Consider the following 18,716-nt stretch of genomic DNA (forward strand, 5'->3'; position numbering starts at 1 on the left):
AGACTCCTTTAAAAGTGAAACAACTTGTCTCGTGAACCTTATACCCTTAAGATCTTTATTGGCTAGCACTCCTTAAAGGCTAGTTGCTTTAGTTCTCAATCCAGCCATCACATTCTTAACCTCTCCAAACCTTAAGTTCATCATTTTCAATTGTTGTTACATAGTCAAATAACCTCATTCCGGATTGTTCTTATCATTTGGCGATGATAATCCACCTTTGGCTAACATCGTCAAGATCTACAAATCATGTTAGTAGTAAAAAAATATATCATCACACTCTTCCTGTGTTTACACTCAATAGATGTCACTCCTCTCATGTTTCACTCAAAAGTTTAACTTTTTATAATAATATATACTCATATTTTTCCTTTTATCTCTCAATCTCAAAATTTCAATTTTTTTAAGAAACTAACTCATAAAATTCAAAAAACAAATTAGCGCAATCCAAAATAATACAAACTCAAGAAATAAAAAACCAAAATCTAACAATATCAAACTACAAATATGAAAACATAAATAGCAAAACGCAATCCAAAATAATACAAACTCAAGAAATAAAAAACCAAAATCTAACAATATCAAACTACAAATATGAAAACATAAATAGCAAAACAAATTCATAAGAAGTATGAATGATATGAAGAGACAAAGAATTATGAAAAAAAAAAACTGAAGTATATACGCTACCTTTTCCTTTGCATATGGTGTAAAAGAAAGAGGCATGATATTGAAGTAACATTATTAGCACGCACTTCGAAAGGTTTAACTTCTTAACTTTCCGAAGTGACAGAATGCATCTTTGTGTCTGCTTGGGGACCAGGAAAACTTCTCCTTTCATTTGTTTAGAGATTCTCTCCCCTACCCTTATATTTAAAATGTTTTTTACCAGTCAGAAAATAGCCACTCCCATTCATAAAGTTAAACTTGAAGAACTAAAATTTAAACCTATTCAGATTCTTGCAACCCAAGCAAAATACAATACCATAACAGTACCTACAACAGAAATATCGCAAGTCACCCTTGTAAGAGCAGATTTACAAAAAGAGGTGCGCTGAAGAATTCAAGTTCCTCCCAGCTTGTAATGAACGCATTTGAGATCATCTCAATTTTCTGGGAAAACTTTTAGGAGTAAGATTTTTCCTACATGTGGAATTCATCACGCAGTTAATTGCTCTGTCCCCAGTAGAAAAGAAAGAGACATGATATTGCTATATTTTCCAACTTTTATAAAGGAAAGCCAGTCACCAAACAAAAACAAACCCAACAGATGATTTTACAGCGTTTGCCATCAGGAAGCTTTTCCTTCCAAATAATTCATTCCCTTCGAATCTGTTGCAATCTAAACTGTTGTCCTACTGATGCTCCTTTTCCTTTGGGTCCAAATTGTTGATCTACAGAACATAAATACAAACCGTTTGATGGCACACGTTTACTGAATTTACAATTCCAACCCTGTTCCTAATGGTGGAAGCTTCCTGAGGCATTCATGTATTCTTAACATGATCAAGTCAAAGATTGCTTGCATGATATGGTTGTTGCATGTCCCATGCTACTTCTGCAAATGTTGGAAGAATGGGATCAGCTGTGAGGTTGTCACATGTTGCAGCTGTGCTAGTACTAGACAATCCACGACAGTGCATCTGCATCATATCATGATGTTTGTCCCTCTGCATAAACGATAAGTTTAATGGGCAAAGTGAGAGCAACAACAAAGCCTCAATCCCAAACTAGTTGTGGTCGGCTACACAAGCATATTTTCAAATAATCAAAGGACACTGCTAATTTCGTGTTCCATTTACCAATGAATCAGCCAGAATCAATAGCCAGTAGTACATTATTCACAAAAAAAGTAGAAACCCAACATGAAAATTATCATAGAGATTTTTTAAAACCAATAGTATCCTATACAATCCAGTCATAAAATATCTAATCCTCTCTCTCAACCAGGACAATATCCAAACTGAAAGGGTTTGTATTAAACGGTGAGCCCATACAAGTTGAAATCATGTGTTCGTCCAAGCTAGATATTGTAACTCATAAAGCAAATATGAAGATATTATGGGAAGTTCAAGTTGAGATTCTCCCACTTAGTCATTCCAGGGAAATGAATTCCCAGAGGGGACTTTTGAGTAGTTTTTGACATGGAAAGATGACTACATCGTGATAGCTTTGCACCATACTTCATTTTGGGAATGATGGGATCTTCTGGCACAGGGACATAAGATTTCCAATCACATTTATTGCTTTTTCATGGAATTAAAAATTCCTGAGTTTCCTACAAAAGTTACCACTTTATTGTCCCCAGACTGTTGTATTTTCTAACCTGCTATTCAAGTGACATCTCTTCCAAATTATGAACTCAATATCTCTTCAAATAAAATCTTCAAGGTAGAATTCATTCGTCCATTTTTTATTTCCCAACAAATAATACTTAACTAGACATTGGGAGCTGGAAGAAACTGTGATCAAATGAAACCTGCAGTCAAGCTAATCTAAAGGGGTCTCCTGATGTCCAACTTGCAATAGATAGTGAAGCAATACAAAATTTCAAAATCAAATACATGTAGAATTAGTGAAACTAAAAAGCTTATACCTTCTCCAAATTGCTGTTCAAACCTAGCAACAATGTGCTTCCCATAAGTATATTTCTTCAGAGCATGCACATGTGTTCTTATACGATTAAGCAACATTGCCCGCTGAATATCAGTACAAGTGTCAAGAATCTTCTGGACCACATAATTTGCATATTGGTCCTTCATCATTATCTAAACATAGCCACAGGTAAAAAATGACACATTTAGAACTCTTTCAAAAACTAATTAGATAATACAATCCCATAAGGAAATGCAGAATTTCAAACTTCAAAGTGAAATTGAACTAGAGATTGAAGGTATTGGCAAGCGCGCAAGGGAAACATTATAACAAGAAACAGACCCATTTGTGCCTACAATTAAGATTGTGAAAGAGATTCTCAATATATGAGCAAGAACCGCTATGAGAGTGAGAAAATTTGAGAAAATCTGGAAAATTATCGTGTAAACTGCTAAAGGAGTAAAGAAAACATTTGTGATTGCAAATAACTATCAGTGATGATTAGAGTAAATCTTGGACTCTGGCACACTAATGAAATGAAAATTTGGAGCTCATTGTTGATTTTGATTCTCACAGGAGATAAAAAGATTTAAGATGCAAGTTCATATTTCTTTTGCAGTTATTAATAGAACACTGTTGTATATCAAACAAAATATGAACAATAGAGAAATCCTAAACATGCTAAGATTTTCATCCTTCGAAGCCTTGAAAGTTTATGAAAGAAAATGGAATACCATAATAGTCTAACACTAACAAATTCACTCAAATGCTTCAAAGTTTGATATCATGATCATTGCATAACAAAGGAGTTGTGCAACTCATACTGATACCTAAGCATAAAAAATAGCTTCTTGACATTATAAAGCGTGATTTAAATGCAGTTGGAAAAATGGAGAAATGCATGTTAGTTTATTAACTTTAAGTCTAGTAAGTGCATTGCTTTCCGTTCACCTTTGATGCCAATCACAGACACGGAATTCAATTTGTTTACAATATAAGAAAAAAATTATTTAAAATGGTACACACACGAACATACACCATATATAGTATTTAGAAGCTGAAGGCAGTGAGAATGTTGGCAACATGTGTTGGTGATAAAAAGTAGCAGCTAATATGCTTTCTGTCAATGAGTTTAGAGAAATTCCATAAATTCTGATTTTAATTATTCACGGTGACCTCAGCAGAGCAACTAAGTTAGCTACCTGTTAGCAAGGTTGATGTGCTGAAGGATTTTAAAACTAAATAAAAATAGTTTCACTAGACTCACCAATAGATTATCGTTTCCTTCATTTTGTCCAAGAATCTCCTGAATTATTATTTCCCGCTCAGTGGCACCACCATACTCCAAACATTTCTCAACAACATTGGACGCAAACTTATGCTGGCTGAGTGTAACAATATGCCCCGACAATTTGCTAATAATTTGGCATCTTTCATGAGATTTTCCCCTCTCCAATACATGCTGTTACGAATACACGCATCATTATTAATACGGCAATTGAAACATGGAATTAAAGTCCCATTGGATAACTTGGCAACTTTCATGGAATTCACCATTAACACAGCAACTAAAACATGAATTCACATTGAATACAGAATAGGAGGAAGGTTTAAGCTGAATTCCATGTTTCAATTGGATAATAGATCTGCATCCAAGTCATAGTGCTACATTGTAACACTCTAACTTGACACAGATCTATCTTTCAGGGAACAAGATCTATCTTTCAGGAATTGTACACTGGGAGTTCAAGTATCTAATGATTTCTTATTCTTCCTCCCCCAAACATAAATATTAATCCCCTTTCCCCAATAACAATTCCCGTCCCCCAAAATTTACCAAACAAAATTAATTGTCACTATATCAACTATCAAACCATTTCACCCTATACCAAACCCACCCCAAATATAAAGAAGATTTTTAGAAAGAATGAATTGTTTGCTATAAATTCCGAGGAGATACAGCACAAAAGATGCACTGACCTGAGTCACATAATTTCCATACTGGTCTTGCGCAAGAATGCATACAGACTCCAAGATCTCATCCACTATGAACTGACATTGCAGCTCATCTGCACAACGCTCTAGAACTCTCTACAATAAACCAAATGTATCAATGTTCAATAATGTTCTGACAGACAACCATAGGTGGGAGAGGAAAAGAGAGCAGGTGAGCTTCCAACACACCAGTCAAGTCTAACATACCTGTATGACACGGCAACCATAAGGATGCATGGAAAGTGTTGCAACTTCACCACGGAAGGCAGAGATTATAAATCCAATTTTTTCTGCCGGAACACTCTCAATGCACTTCTGTATGACGTGATTACCATTCTGATCACGTACACACTTCATAACATGTCCATCCAATTCACGAACAAGCTGTGCTTTTTGATCAAGTTCAATCACATCAAGTGCCTAAGAACATCATAGGATCAAAATCAATGTGATTCCAACATAACAAAGAGGAGAAGGTTTATATTCTGAATAGGAAGCAATTAATTAAATATCTAACATCAAATTTCATCCAGACATCTGTTAAAGAAACCAAAAAAAAAAAAAGCATTATTCAATCAAGGCTTCCACGATAGACATTGTACGTGTTAAAAATATTTACTTTTCTGCATGATAACTGCACATAATAATTTAAAAAAAAAACCCTAAATTGCTGAAAACTTGCCCCTTTCCCAATTGGGTCAGGCAAAATTGGGTTTCTTTAGCTTGGTTGCTGGTTCAGGTAAGATATCCATTTAGTCAGATACTCAGATTGATCCACAACTCTTTAAGATTTTCACCAGCACTTGGAATTTTGTGGCAAGGACCAGAACCACAGGAGGCTCATTTTTGTGCCGCGGCTGCATCATGGACCAGTGGAGAGATAAGACCTAATGGTCTGTAAATTCACACAATGTACATAAAATGAATTGAAAAACTATGTCTTGAATTAAACGATTCCTTTTAATTTCCTAAAGCCCATCTATTTTCTCTATCCTTCAGAAACGTAAAGGCTAGCATCTTGTGATTAGCCTCAGAGAGCATGCATAAAGAACCCTCTTGATTCCTGCACCAGACAATAAAAATGGCTTAATGCCAGAGTTGATGTGGGATCAGTATTGATGGAGCACCTAACACCAATAAGAAGCTTGGCATTCCTATTCTTACTCAGTGCTGACAGCCTGTATGCTAGTGTTTACACATTTCCATGGTGCTGAACTCAATGAGGGTAGGCACCCCCATCTGAGGAAACTGCCAGGAGGCCCAGGACAGACTTCAATAGGCTGCCTATTGTAGGGGTGAAGAGAAATGGAAGACAGGATGCTCTCCTTAACTCAAGATCAAGACATAAAAATAATCTGATTATAAGAAAAAATGGCCAAACTAATAGTAGTTATTTTGAATAGGCAGAAATTCAATATTGGGGCTAATGCAAATCTGACAATCATTCTAATCTTGCAACCAACTGAATACAAAATTATCTACCTAAAACACAAAACAGTTTAAAACCCAGCTCAACCAAAGTGTTGTGGAATTTTAAGAACACGATAAAAACAAGCAATCATACTTGTCACACAAGTTAACTCATATAACTATATTGAGTATACAAAGAAATGGCTCAAGCTTCATTGAAGCTGTATCAATCTTTATGATTTAACCAAATTCCTGAACATCTCAATTTCTGGTAGGTTTCTCTCTTAGGCCCGCTCAGATGACAAATAGAACCATTAGAATATCCACGAGGACCACAACCTAACTTTATGAAATTGGTCACATCAGCAAGTATCCATTCAGGATTCAAATTTCCCTTCTTTTATCTTTCTTTTTATACTTTCATACATTCAATAGCACACATAAGGGGAACATCAAGTAGGCAACCAGAATGAAAAACAACACAATCAAATGCACCTTAATCTAAATGAATGAAAATACAAGACTACATAAATATCATGGACAGAGGTTTAGACCCAAAAACTTTCCAAAAGTTGTTCTATATACGCCATTATTACACTTAGGAGAGATATGGGAAAAAGTTCCAGCAAAAAAAAGCCTAGTGACAACATTTGCAATCAGAAATCCCAGGTATCTTTCATTGACTGGTACATTTCCATGCCAATGAAAATAACCAGCAAAGTACTGGAATTTGAAAGCAATCTACATCAGATGGCAATAGAAATAACCACAAATTTGCTGGAAGAAACATTCTACCACAGCTCCACAAGTATATGAATCTCAACCATGCCTAACTTTATGATGTTACACAAACTCCTAAGAAGCTCAAATGATTAACAAAATTTACAAAAGGTATATACTCCAGTGATAATCCAAAGCAATTCTTACTTGTAACCAGAGAATTTGCCCAAAAGAAACGTGAGTAAATGGTATTTCCATTGTGTAAAGCAGTGCTAAGGCACATTAAAGGGCTAAAGGCTATTAGAGAATAGAGCCTAGATGCGAGGTGCTCAGTGAGTAGTGCACCAAAGCAAAATAAGGCACCGCCTTTATTGTAAATATATGATTTTTTATAGTAAGTGGATTGAAAAAAAAATTGATAGTATAAGTAAAAAAATGCAAAAATGAATGATAAATGATCTATGTAGCCTATCTATCACCTCAAATGGTTGAACATTGTGCCACTGCAGAAAGGTTGTGAATCAAAATTCTACAACAACAATGTAAGTTTTTTAATCCTATCCAGTAATTTCCAAAACATTATTAATCATACTGATATGGTTAAATATGCCTGCGTGACCACCTTAAAAAAAAATAGATAAACTAGTAAGAAATACATACTCAGAAAAACAAATAATTAGTTAAGTAGAGAGGCATCTTCATCTTGACGCAAAAAAGAGTGCCTCTAGAGGCACACCTAGGTGAAGGGCTTTGGCTAGAGCATAAAAATTGTTTTCATCATGGGGGCAAGTTTCTAGTCCCTAAGGCGCCTTGGAGCATTCTTTTAGCCACATTGGAGTAAACAAAAGTCAGTGCAAGACACAATGAAACATCCTATAGCTATTCCCAAACCTTGTATACAGAATCATTATGCATTTGTTATACCGAATCATTATGCATTTGTTTTCTTTGCATGCAAGAAGTCAATCACGAACAGAAAATCAGAAGCTACTAAATGGTTGTGTGGAATGCATGATAACAATGTCCCACAAGAATCACACATACCTTTTGGATTACCCGACAGCCATACATCTGCAAACTTAGATGTAAAATCTGACCAGTAAGCTGAATAGCAAGTTCCTTCCTCTGCTCAGTGCTTCCATACTCAAAAAACTGCAAGTAAACAAAAGGAAAAGGACACCAAGACAATCAACATTGTCAGCAAGTGGTGAACATAGCACCAAAAAATTGCATATTTTAAGCACTCACTTTCTGAATAACATAGTTGCCAAAAACATCAGTCATTAATTTGGAAGCATAAGGAAGAACTTCTTTAAATACAGATGCCTTCTCTTCAGCATTGCAATTCTCTAACTTCTGCTGAATAAATCGGCTACCATGTTGATCAGCACTGAAGTTTCAAAAAAGTCTTCATCATACAACTTTTCAATATAAAAGAAACAAAAACAAAGAAAGCAAACTCAGTAAGGACTTGCCTAAATTCAATAATGTTCCCTACAATATCAGACAACTCAAATCTGCGGCCTTTGCCAGATTTCAACTCCTCAAGAAAATTATATATTTTAGGGTCATTAAAACTCTCTGATCCTCTTTGACCTCGCCAACCAGAATGTACAGCCGCATATCTTCCACTGCCTGGCGAGAACCTCAATTCATTTCTCCCTCCAGAAATACCAGTGCCCCCCACTGGGGATCCTGGAAAAACAGGGCTAGCAAGTGGTGATGTGGGGTACTGCAATATACCCATGTTTGGAGAATTTCCAAAATAGGGAAGATTCATCATCTGCCCTCTACCTTGATTCAGATTACTTGCTCCACCTCTCTGGTGAAGCAATTTCTGATCCTCCAAACCAGCAGCAACCTCAGATCCTTTCTTTGAGTCAGGAGCATTGTTTTGTCTCCCAATAACACCACCTCCAGATGCCAATGGATCAAATTGACTAGATGTATTATATGCCAGTCCATAAGGCTGTTGATAGTATTGCATATATACAGGATCAGTAAATGAAGGTTGAACTGCATACCCAAGCTGCCCAAAGAACTTGTTATAGTGTTGCACATCAGCTCCGTGGGCAATGCCTCCCCCGCTTGAAGCCCCAGACATTCCGGCATTAAAGTTTTGACTAACAGAGCCGTCAAAAACCATTGGAACTGTACCATGAGGGGGGTATCCAGCAACATACGGAGGAATAACATTTGAATTCAGAGCATACCCCCCTGTGCCATATTGTGGAGCACATAATCCTGGAGCCTGTAGATTTGGGTAAAATGGATTTGGTGAAGTCATGTAGCCAGCTGTTGCATAAAGAGGTGTGAACCCAGATGACTGCAATACCGGCTGCACCTCTGCTGAGAACTTTGATGGGCCATGGAGAGCTTGGTCCACATCAATATATGTAGAATTTACTCCCTGATGACCCATTTGAGACTTGGCGCTTTGAACTTGAAATGAATTGTTCGGCTGTTGATGGACTTGGTGTTGCTGCACATGGCTTTGGTAGCTGTGTTGCCACTGCTCTTGATTTGTTTGCTCCTTGGGATTCTGAAGGCTAGATATATTAAGATCCTTCATTCCAGGTTCAATAACGTTGACGTCTGCAGTATTTAAAAATCCTTTGCTACGAGGTGGTTTGGGTTGTATGGTTCCTGTACGATTACGAGACAATGAGCTTGAAACAGGATCAACTAGGGGATCAGCATTCAAAGGTAGCCCCACAGTTTTTGTACCTAGAATTGATGGACCAGCATTGGATGTGCTAACAGTGGGGTCAGGCAAGGAGCTAGAAACAATATCATGATCAGCAGGTTCATCTGTCATTCCAGAGCTTAAGGAGCGAGGCTGGTTATATACCGGAGATGGAGTGCGGGGGAAATCCTCCTGTAAATGTGAATCAATAAATAACACGTGCATAATAATGTAATTCAAAAGGAACAAAGACAAATGAATCAATCTCCTTTTTTCATGCTAATGTTAAGCCAATAAGCAGCATACTGAGCATATAAATTACATTAAATGATGGGTCGATTTTTATTTTAGTTCAACCTTATAGAATTAGGATTGCTACGTTTACTGTTGTTTTGTTGGAACAAATGAAAATTTACAGTTAAATTTACAAACCAAAACATGTCTGAACTATAGTGTGGTACATCCATGATTAACTTAATCAACAAAAATACAAAAGAAAGAAACATGAAGCCAAAATTTGAAGTTAACAATGAAGTCACTATTACATATGAAATATATCCAAGCATGAGTGGTGCATAACTAATGAAGAACATGTTGTTGCAGACAAACTCCAACACAGACGAAATTCAAATGGAACACGAATAGAAGCTAGTAATGACAAACTTCTGTCAGTTATGGAATTTACATGCTAAAACTAACAACTCTTCCATTTGCATCAGAGTAATGTAGCTAACAATTATCAAGGGAAGCTATCTGAAAGGCAGGGAAATTAAGTGTCAACCCAACAGGAAAAGTAAATTATATAAAGAGGTATCCAAGCACAGTAATTAATTGTCAAATCAATGAGCATTTCCTAGAAATGAAAATAGCTACCTGAATTAAATCAACCAAACTTTTGGATTGGCCTGCCAATGAAGCAGCAACCTCACCAGACCAAAACCCATTTGTTGTGTTGACTAAACTTTCCACGGGCTGCTTGGGTGAGTGATCATCCTCCAACTCTTCCTTGTGTGTAGAAAGTACTCCTTGCGACAAATGCAAGGAACTGTTACTGCTGTCATCTATTGGAGTCAATCCCCAATTAGTACCAAACTTAACAGCATGGTGTTCTGCAAGCTGATTCTCCCTTGGGATGGGTGAGGTGTTTGGGTTGGCACCAGTACCATAATAAGATACATATGACTGCTTCTCTGAGTCAAACTCTTGAAGAGCATCATTTGAACGCCCCAACCTAGGATTAAGGTTGGAATTTTGGTGGAAAATGAGGTTGTTTATGGCCAAAAAGGAGCCTTCCATATTTGGGGGTGCACTTCCACTTCGATTAGGGACTGTGTCTCTCCCACTTCCATGGAATCTTTGACCCTTTCTAGGAAATCCCAACTCCTCCACTGCCATATTAGGAGTTGGTGGTGCAAAGGTTGCTGGCTCCTTGTGCGGGGGCATTCTAAGTGGACTTTCCGTTGCCATATTGCTAAACTATTATTATTATGGTGCTCTTTCCTAATTAAGGAGTGACAGGATATCTCACATAGTCCCCTGAAAAAGATGCATCAATTTACCATGGTCATGAGTAATAAGGAAATATCAAGCTAAAGATGTGACTCGGCTATTTGGAGACACATAAACGCTGGATTGTAAAGAAAATTGTAGAATTGCATAAAACCACAAGTGCATTGAGAGAAATTGTCATGTTGGTTCGTTGGGAATTCTTAATTCAACATCCCAAAGAGTTTCCCTTCTGCCATTGTGAGGGGTTTAGGTTCAATTAGAAGTCGTTCACCATGCATATGGCTATGAAAACACAGAGAAAGAATCAGCAAAAGAATTCACAACATTAAGACTCTCTAGTTGGTTGCTAAAAAAAAGCTAAATAAATAAGATAAAAGAAGACTTCCAAACGGCAGAACCAAGCACTTCACTCTAACCCGGTTGAATCGAGTTCCTAACTATTTGGAATTCAGGAGAGAGAAAAAAGTTCCGGACTTTTCTATTCTCTTGCTTTCCTCATCAACAAAACAAAAGGATATTAGGACAGTCCCTTCTCTCTAAACTGGCACTAGAACAATCCCTTGTTTTCCAAAAAAGCAGTCATTTTGCATAAACACAGGCCAAAAACAGAGCCGCTTACACCCCACAAATTCAAAGAAAATAAACAAATAAAATGACTAGAACCCAATTCAAGAAAACAGAAATGATAGAAAATAAACAACGAAACACGAGTATCCATCCAGGAAAGTTATTCCTCTAAAATTCACAAAAAAAAAATGGTCAAACAATAAAAGGAAAAATAGTAACTACCCCATATAGTAAAGACAATAACTTTACTCGTCAAGAACCCTAAATGAAACAGTATAGATACTCTTACCTATCAAATTAAGAAGGAAAGATTCACTGTTTAAAACCCTAGAGTAGATTGTTTCTTTTTCTTTCTAGAGCGAAGGAAAGAGTTGTGAACTTAGAGAGAGTAGCTATAAAATGATAAATTTGGATTTAGCAGAGGTGATATTTTTACAAAAAAAATAATAATAACAAAAGTGATGTGATGATGCAATAAAGAGGGAAGGAACTAATGCCGGTTGAGGTTTTTGCTAAAATTCGGTCTGGTTTTTTTTATTGCAAACACAAAGACAAAGTAAGGACAAAACAAGAAATGGCCACAGAATAACGTACGAACATCATAAAGAGTGGGACATTTGACACGTGTACGACCTCGCAATGACTTTGTTACCCCGTTCATCCACACTAGCAAAAAAAACGTGGAAAGTTTATTGTTAAAGTTAAATTTTGCTTTTGTCATTAGAAGAAAAATTGATGTGCTTTGTTTTATACGGTAATTTGATTTTTTTTTAATTGTTAATTGGTCATTAAAACACAACATTGTCAGGAGGTATTTTCACCTTTTTTTTATTTTTTTCAGATTCACTTTAAAGTCAAAAATATTAGAGTTGTTAACCTGAGTGTTTTTATCTTTTCCTTTTTTACAAAACAGTAAAAGGATTTTTTTTTCCTCTGAGAATCAAAAAAAAAAATTAAGGCATGTGTTTAAGGATGTTTTTATCTTTTTACACGGGTTTTTTTTGTTAATTTCATAATCATGAAGGGCATTTTGGATTTTTTAATCAAAAAATTATTGACTTGTTTACCTCACGTATGTAAGAGGCATTCACACCTTTTGAGTAGTGCATACAACGCCTCTATAAAAAGTGTAGGTATCTCTTGGTGGCTAAATCTGCTCTTTTACCATGTCGTTAAAAGTGTCATCTCGTTCTCTTCCTCCTACTGTAGCTTGTGATGGAGGCTGATGGATGATTAATGCTAGTAATTGTTTCTTCTCTCTCTTATTGTAAAAGGAGAACACCTTGGCCTTTTTTGTTTTTAGTATTTTAATTTTAATCCTTATTCTTTTTATTTTTAATTTTTTTTCTTGATCCTTTTATAAAAGTTTTGTTTATTTTCAATTTAGTCTTTCAATTACAATTTGTAATATATTATATTTTTCAATTTGATCCTTATTCTTTTTCTTTTTATTTTTTTTCCTTGGTTTTTTTATTAAAATTTTATTAGTTTTCAATTTCATCATTCGATCAAAGTTTATGGTATATTATTTTATGTGAACCTCATGATCACGTGGTCACACAACCCACAACGAAGATGATAACTTCCCCAAGAAAGTCAAATAATCAAGTTTATTGAACATTGACCCAGAGCTTATCTGTAACTAAGAACTAGATGTATTGGATGATAGCGAATGATGCCATAAGATCAGATATACCTTTATAAGTCAGATTTACTCTTCGTCCCAACAAAGAAGAAGAAGTTTGCTCAAACAAAACTAAATTTCATTGATGTTTAAAAGCTGCCAAATTTGCAGCAAAACAAAATATAATCCTAAGATAATAACTCTAACAGCCCTATATGAGACTACAAACCAATAGGCCTTAACTAAAACTCAGCTAAGCACAAGCTTAAAGCCTAAAATAAACATAAGCATTGATTTTGGCCAAAACAAACCTATCATAAATAAAAACACTAAAACTAAAATATAATTATCCTAAATATTAATGAAAACAATACATAAACCTTAAGAAATATTCAGATTAATACAAGTTATCGAAACAACCCCAAAACTGTATCTCCTTGCATTGGATCCTTTAGTGACGAATCCAAAACTTAGAAGAAAAGGTATCTTTTTGTGTTGTCCATTAATTCTTTTTTCTTGCTTCAAATATGTTGTCGTGAATGCTGAAGTTTTTCCCTTATTTAGCCAAAAATATGCCCTAAAAAATAAAAAGAAAAGTGACTGAAATATCTCATTTAAATAAGCTTCTATAATCTCTCTTTTGAATAAGAAAATCAAGTAAAATAAGGAAAAAAACAACAAAACAATCATAAGCCTCCTTGTCCATACATTCCATAATGGATATGGAATTCTTGCATACCATAAATAATAATTGCTACCATAAATGTCTTCTTATTTGATATGGATTCCTTATAGAATAGGTAAGCCAATTGTTACCACACATGCTTCCAAAAGTATTAAAAAATCCTTATATTAATTAGAATCCATAATTCACAAGGAAACAATGTTTCTCCTATTTTCGCATATTCCTTGTGGATCTTAGTCCTAACTTCAAACACGTGGTTCTCTCTTGTTTGAATGAATTAACAATCCTCCCTTATATAGATAAAAAGGTATGAATGTCTACTTTCCAACTCAATCTCAGCATAATTCCTTCTATAGCTATAGATATAGTCCAAACAACAAACAACAAACAAAGGTCCAGATATACAAATTTGACAAGATTTGCCTAGTAACTTTGACCATTTGAAATAATTACTTACCGTACTTTAATTGACATGATATTTTAACTTAATTTAGAACATGTCTAGAAACGTTTTTCAAAATATCAGCTTGATCCATAGTCGAGTTGAAAGTTATGTCTGATAATAATAGAGTTGAAATTAATTTTTTCTTTAATAAATTTAAAGCATGCTCTTGTTCTTTATCCCATTTAAAAACCCACAGATTTCTTAATTATCTTAGTTAAAAGTGCAACTAAAGTACTAAAATCTTTAACAAATCTCTTATAAAAACTAGCCAAACCATGAAAACTTTTTACTTTAGTAATTGAATTAGGTGTAGGTCATTCTTAGATAGCCCTAACTTTTTTCTCATTATCTCAATATCTTTTGCACTAACAACATATCCAAGAAATACAAACTTTCCATGCAAAAGTCATACTTTTTTATATTAGTAATTAGCATATAAACATTCTTTTCACAAAACAAACCAACATATTTCTTAAATGTTCTACATGTTCCTCTAAATTCTTGCTATAAATCAAAATAAACCATAACAAACTTGCCTATATAATTGCGCAAAACATGGTTTATTAATTTCATGAAAGTACTAGGTTCAGTAGTAATTTCAAATGTATAATTAGCTACTCATACAAATTATATTTAGTTTTAAATACATTTTTCCATTCATCTCACTGTTTCATTCTTATTTAATGATATTCACCTTTCAAATCAATTTTAGAAAACACACAAGACCCATGAAATTCATTTAATATATCATCAAGTCTTGGAATTAGGTATCTATTTTTTATTGTAATATTTTTAATGGCATAATAATTAACGCACATCCTCAAAGTCATATCCTTTTTTGGTACTGTTAACACCAGAACTGCACAAGGATTCATGTCTTCTTTTATGTACTTTGTTATCATCAATTTTCCCACTTACCTTTGAAGTTACTTTGTCTCCTTGAGATTATTTCTATAGGCTGACTATTAGATATAGATGTTTTAGGTACAAGATTTGGTGCTCAATTTTCCTAATAGGTGGTAACTCAATAGAATTTTTATTAGGAAAGATGTTTTTATAATAACGTAATAAAAAAACACAAAACTAGAAATACAACGATCAAGGTTATTAGTGTTAAAATATGTCTTATTATATACAAGTAAAATCATAGGCATGTTAAGACAAAATAAGCATTCTTAAACTCACTTCTCTTAGTATAAAAATTAACATATTTTTATTTTTATTTTTATTTTTTCACATTCTTGTTTCTCACTCTTCCTTTCTCTTCTCCTCTTTTCCTTTCTCTTATCTCAGTTGAATCCCTAATAATTCCTATGTTGGCCTAATCTAACCTTTCTCTCTCTTAACTTACTATAGTTTCACTCTTCCTCACAACCTCGCATGTTTGATCTTTTTCTTCAGCATCACTTTCTTCTTTCAATTTCAATCAGTCTTCATACACTTATCTAGGGAACAATTATACAATTATGAATATCTTCTCATCCTTCTCAAGAAAATACATGTTCTTAAACATATATTGCTTAGCTTTTTTTATTAAATTACTAAAGTTCCCCCAATAATAAATGAGTAGCATGCACAGACACAACATCACAGAAAACTCCATCTTTATATTTTCCAACCAAAACTTGCATAGTAACTTTCACTTCTCCACAATCATTCAACTATTAAAATCTAGAAGGCCTTTCATATTTAATATTTTTTGTATTAAATTTTTTAACAAGTGTTGTACTAGCAATAGTAGCACAACTCTCGCTATCAATAATCATACTATATGTCTTATTATTTATATGGTATTTAGCATGGAATATTTTCTCCCTTTGTTGCTTTATATCATCCTTCTTAATTTGAACATTAAGTGTTCTCCTAATCACCAAAGCCTCTTCATCAACTAGATACTCAATATTATTATAGTCTTCTAATGGTGGCATTTCATCCTTCTTGGATTTGTCACTTTTTGATTCAATATCCCTATGCTCTTTTATAGTCATAATCCTTTAATTTAGATATTGTGGAGCTATATGTCCACTCCTAAAACACTTGAAACACTTAATATCATAGTTACTATTTCATGGGATCTCAATTTTACCTTTTGTTTTAGTGGACGAATCTTTCCTCCAAGCCTTAAATAGTTTTGATTTGTTACCTACAGAATTTAGCTTTGATGTTGCAACCATTTCTCTCCTATAATTCAAACTCTAAGTAAAAAAAAAAAACTTGAATTGCCTCATTGACATATACTTCTCTTTCTTTTCAACTGTCTCTCTATTTTGAAAGCTATATTAATCATATCTTGAAAATCAATATAATATTGTAACTTAACCACATTAGTTATCTCTTTAATTAATCCATTCATAAGCCTTGTCATTGTAGCTTCTTTATTATTCACAACATTATCTCTAGTAATGACAATCTTTATTTCTTTATGGTAATCATGACAATCTTAACATAGTGTTGCAATTCAACCATATTGCTTACTCCTCTTATATTTCATACAAATTTTTGTCTTTACATTCTAATAGGCTCACCTTTACCTTTTACCATTCAATTTTCAAGATTTCAGCTTTAATGGCTTAAGAGAGAGCTATTTATATAGTTCAAATTTAAGTTATTTACAACAATGTCTTTATGTTTAGTTCATGTGTTATATTTTTTATTTACCTAGATATTCCATCTCGTTTCACTATTTTAAAATATCACACTTAAAGTTTATATAATAAAAATTTATTTCCAATTATTTATTTTTCTTCCATTTTGAATTTTACACTAATTTATTTCATTATTGAGTTTAATTTTTATTCTTTTATTAACACCATAAAATTTTAAATTAGGGGTTTACATGGGGTATGATGATATGTTGCTTGATAATGCATTTGATCTTCAAATATAAATCATTAAATTGTTGAATTGATAATAAATTAAATTATTTAATCGTAGTTTATTTAGGATTATAATTTATATTTGTGTCAACTTATTAGAAATCTAATGGGTAACACATATTAAGAACTACTAGTTAGAAATTAAACTAGGATAATTAATCAAGTATGACTTGATTTTGAATAAGTTTTAGAAATTAAGGACTAAAATATAATTAATATAGGGGATTACAATTCTAGACCTAGAAAAATCAAGTAGGGACTTGATTGAATAAATTTTTAAAATTATCTTGAAATAATATATGTTATATTTTTCAGGGGGCAATTTGGTATTTTACCATTTATAGGGTTATGAGGTTTTTCCTATAAAAAGAATTGCATATCTCATAATTTTTTATGTAAGATCTGATATAATTAGATAGAGAAGTATGTTACAGAACATATGGTGAGAGTTATACAAGCTAAGTAATAGAACATATGGTATAAGAAACACTTGAAAACATAAAAAGACAGAGTTACCACTAAAAGACATAGTGATTCATCTCTTCTAAAAGAATTTTAGGAGATTTCTCACTGATGATTTGTGTGGATTGCTGTTAGAGGTCGGACACTTAGATGACTTGTGGTTTGTGATAGTCCAACCTTGAAGAATTTGATTAAACTTCAGAAAGAAGATTTAATCTTCAAGTAATCTTTACTCATACCCTAAACAACTCTATATTGTTTAATGTGATCTTTAAAACTCTCGAAAAATTCAAACTTATTGTTTCGACCAAACAACAGTGGAACAATCTTGGATTTGATATGTAATGCCCTTATACCTAATAAATAACAAATCTTAGTTTATAGATCATTCTCTTATGCCTAGTAATTAAAAACCATGTATGATTAGTTTATGACATGATTTAACTCAAAATTGAAACCCCAATCAAACGATATAAAAAAGAGTTCAAATTTAATATATAGTGAAATTTTACCCTACATAACCAATATATCAATTTTGAAGTGATTTCAAGATGGTTTGATTCAGTTTCTTTATTTTTTTTACAACAGAATTGAATTAGCTTGAATATCATTTATTCTTCTTCTTGTTTTTTTTTTTTTAACTTTTTTATGTTGCTGATATGTTCAGGGATAGTAACAAAACAAAACAAAAACACTTTTTTGTACTAAGATGTTGAAAACACAAAAAGAAGAAGAAAATTGAAAAACACCATTAAACTTATGGAACACAAAGAAAATGAAATTTTCAGAAAGATATTATCTGGGTTCAAAAATGTATTTTGTCCAAACTCATAGAAAAATATTAAAGTTGTTTGTTAACCACATTAAAGCCACTAAAAAGAATAATCTTTGTGTTAGTGGGTTCCTTTTATTGAGTTCAATGAAGTGATTATTTTCTCTAAACAAGGTAGAAAATGTAGATCGGGATCTTTTTAATTTATTTTGATATGATTGATTTTCATTTTTGGGAATGTTTAGGGGTTGTTAAGTTATTTTCAGGGTTTAAATGGTGTTTTGGAGGTGTTTTAAGGTGAAAAAGAGTTGAAAATCAAGTTTTTATGGTCTAAAAAGATGAATCCTAAATTTATGATCATGAAAGGTGACCT

The 18,716-nt window shown here is 33.5% G+C and overlaps 1 protein-coding gene across 2 annotated transcripts; it reads right to left on the reverse strand.

Annotated features, from left to right (window-relative positions):
• Window positions 1-1,205: 1,205 nt before the first annotated feature.
• On the reverse strand, window positions 1,206-12,009 carry LOC133689357 (pumilio homolog 6, chloroplastic). 2 transcript variants are annotated; one of them, XM_062109191.1, is made up of 11 exons: window positions 11,769-12,007; window positions 10,277-10,939; window positions 9,445-9,595; window positions 8,193-9,363; window positions 7,966-8,107; window positions 7,762-7,869; window positions 4,795-5,007; window positions 4,573-4,683; window positions 3,860-4,054; window positions 2,594-2,765; window positions 1,206-1,667 (listed from the first exon to the last, which is right to left on the reverse strand). In XM_062109191.1, the coding sequence occupies exons 2-11, from the start codon at window positions 10,868-10,870 to the stop codon at window positions 1,651-1,653; spliced, it is 2,874 nt and encodes a 957-aa protein (XP_061965175.1). In that variant the 5' UTR covers window positions 10,871-10,939; window positions 11,769-12,007; the 3' UTR covers window positions 1,206-1,650. The 2 variants fall into 2 exon arrangements, with proteins under 2 accessions (XP_061965175.1, XP_061965174.1); XM_062109190.1 differs by having other exon boundaries at window positions 8,193-9,595; window positions 11,769-12,009.
• Window positions 12,010-18,716: the final 6,707 nt, after the last annotated feature.

Source organism: Populus nigra, chromosome 3 (genome assembly GCF_951802175.1).
Source record: "Populus nigra chromosome 3, ddPopNigr1.1, whole genome shotgun sequence".
Taxonomy (NCBI): Eukaryota; Viridiplantae; Streptophyta; class Magnoliopsida; order Malpighiales; family Salicaceae; genus Populus; species Populus nigra.

Bases quoted from the DNA above. Each gene is read 5' to 3' on its own strand.
- LOC133689357 (XM_062109190.1), bottom strand. From the start codon at position 10,870: ATGGCAACGGAAAGTCCACTTAGAATGCCCCCGCACAAGGAGCCAGCA. The intron at 7,870-7,965 runs GTGAGTGCTTAA...GTTTACTTGCAG, and splicing joins GCAACTATGTTATTCAGAAA to TTTTTTGAGTATGGAAGCAC. The intron at 4,055-4,572 runs GTCAGTGCATCT...TATTCGTAACAG, and splicing joins ATGGAAATTATGTGACTCAG to CATGTATTGGAGAGGGGAAA.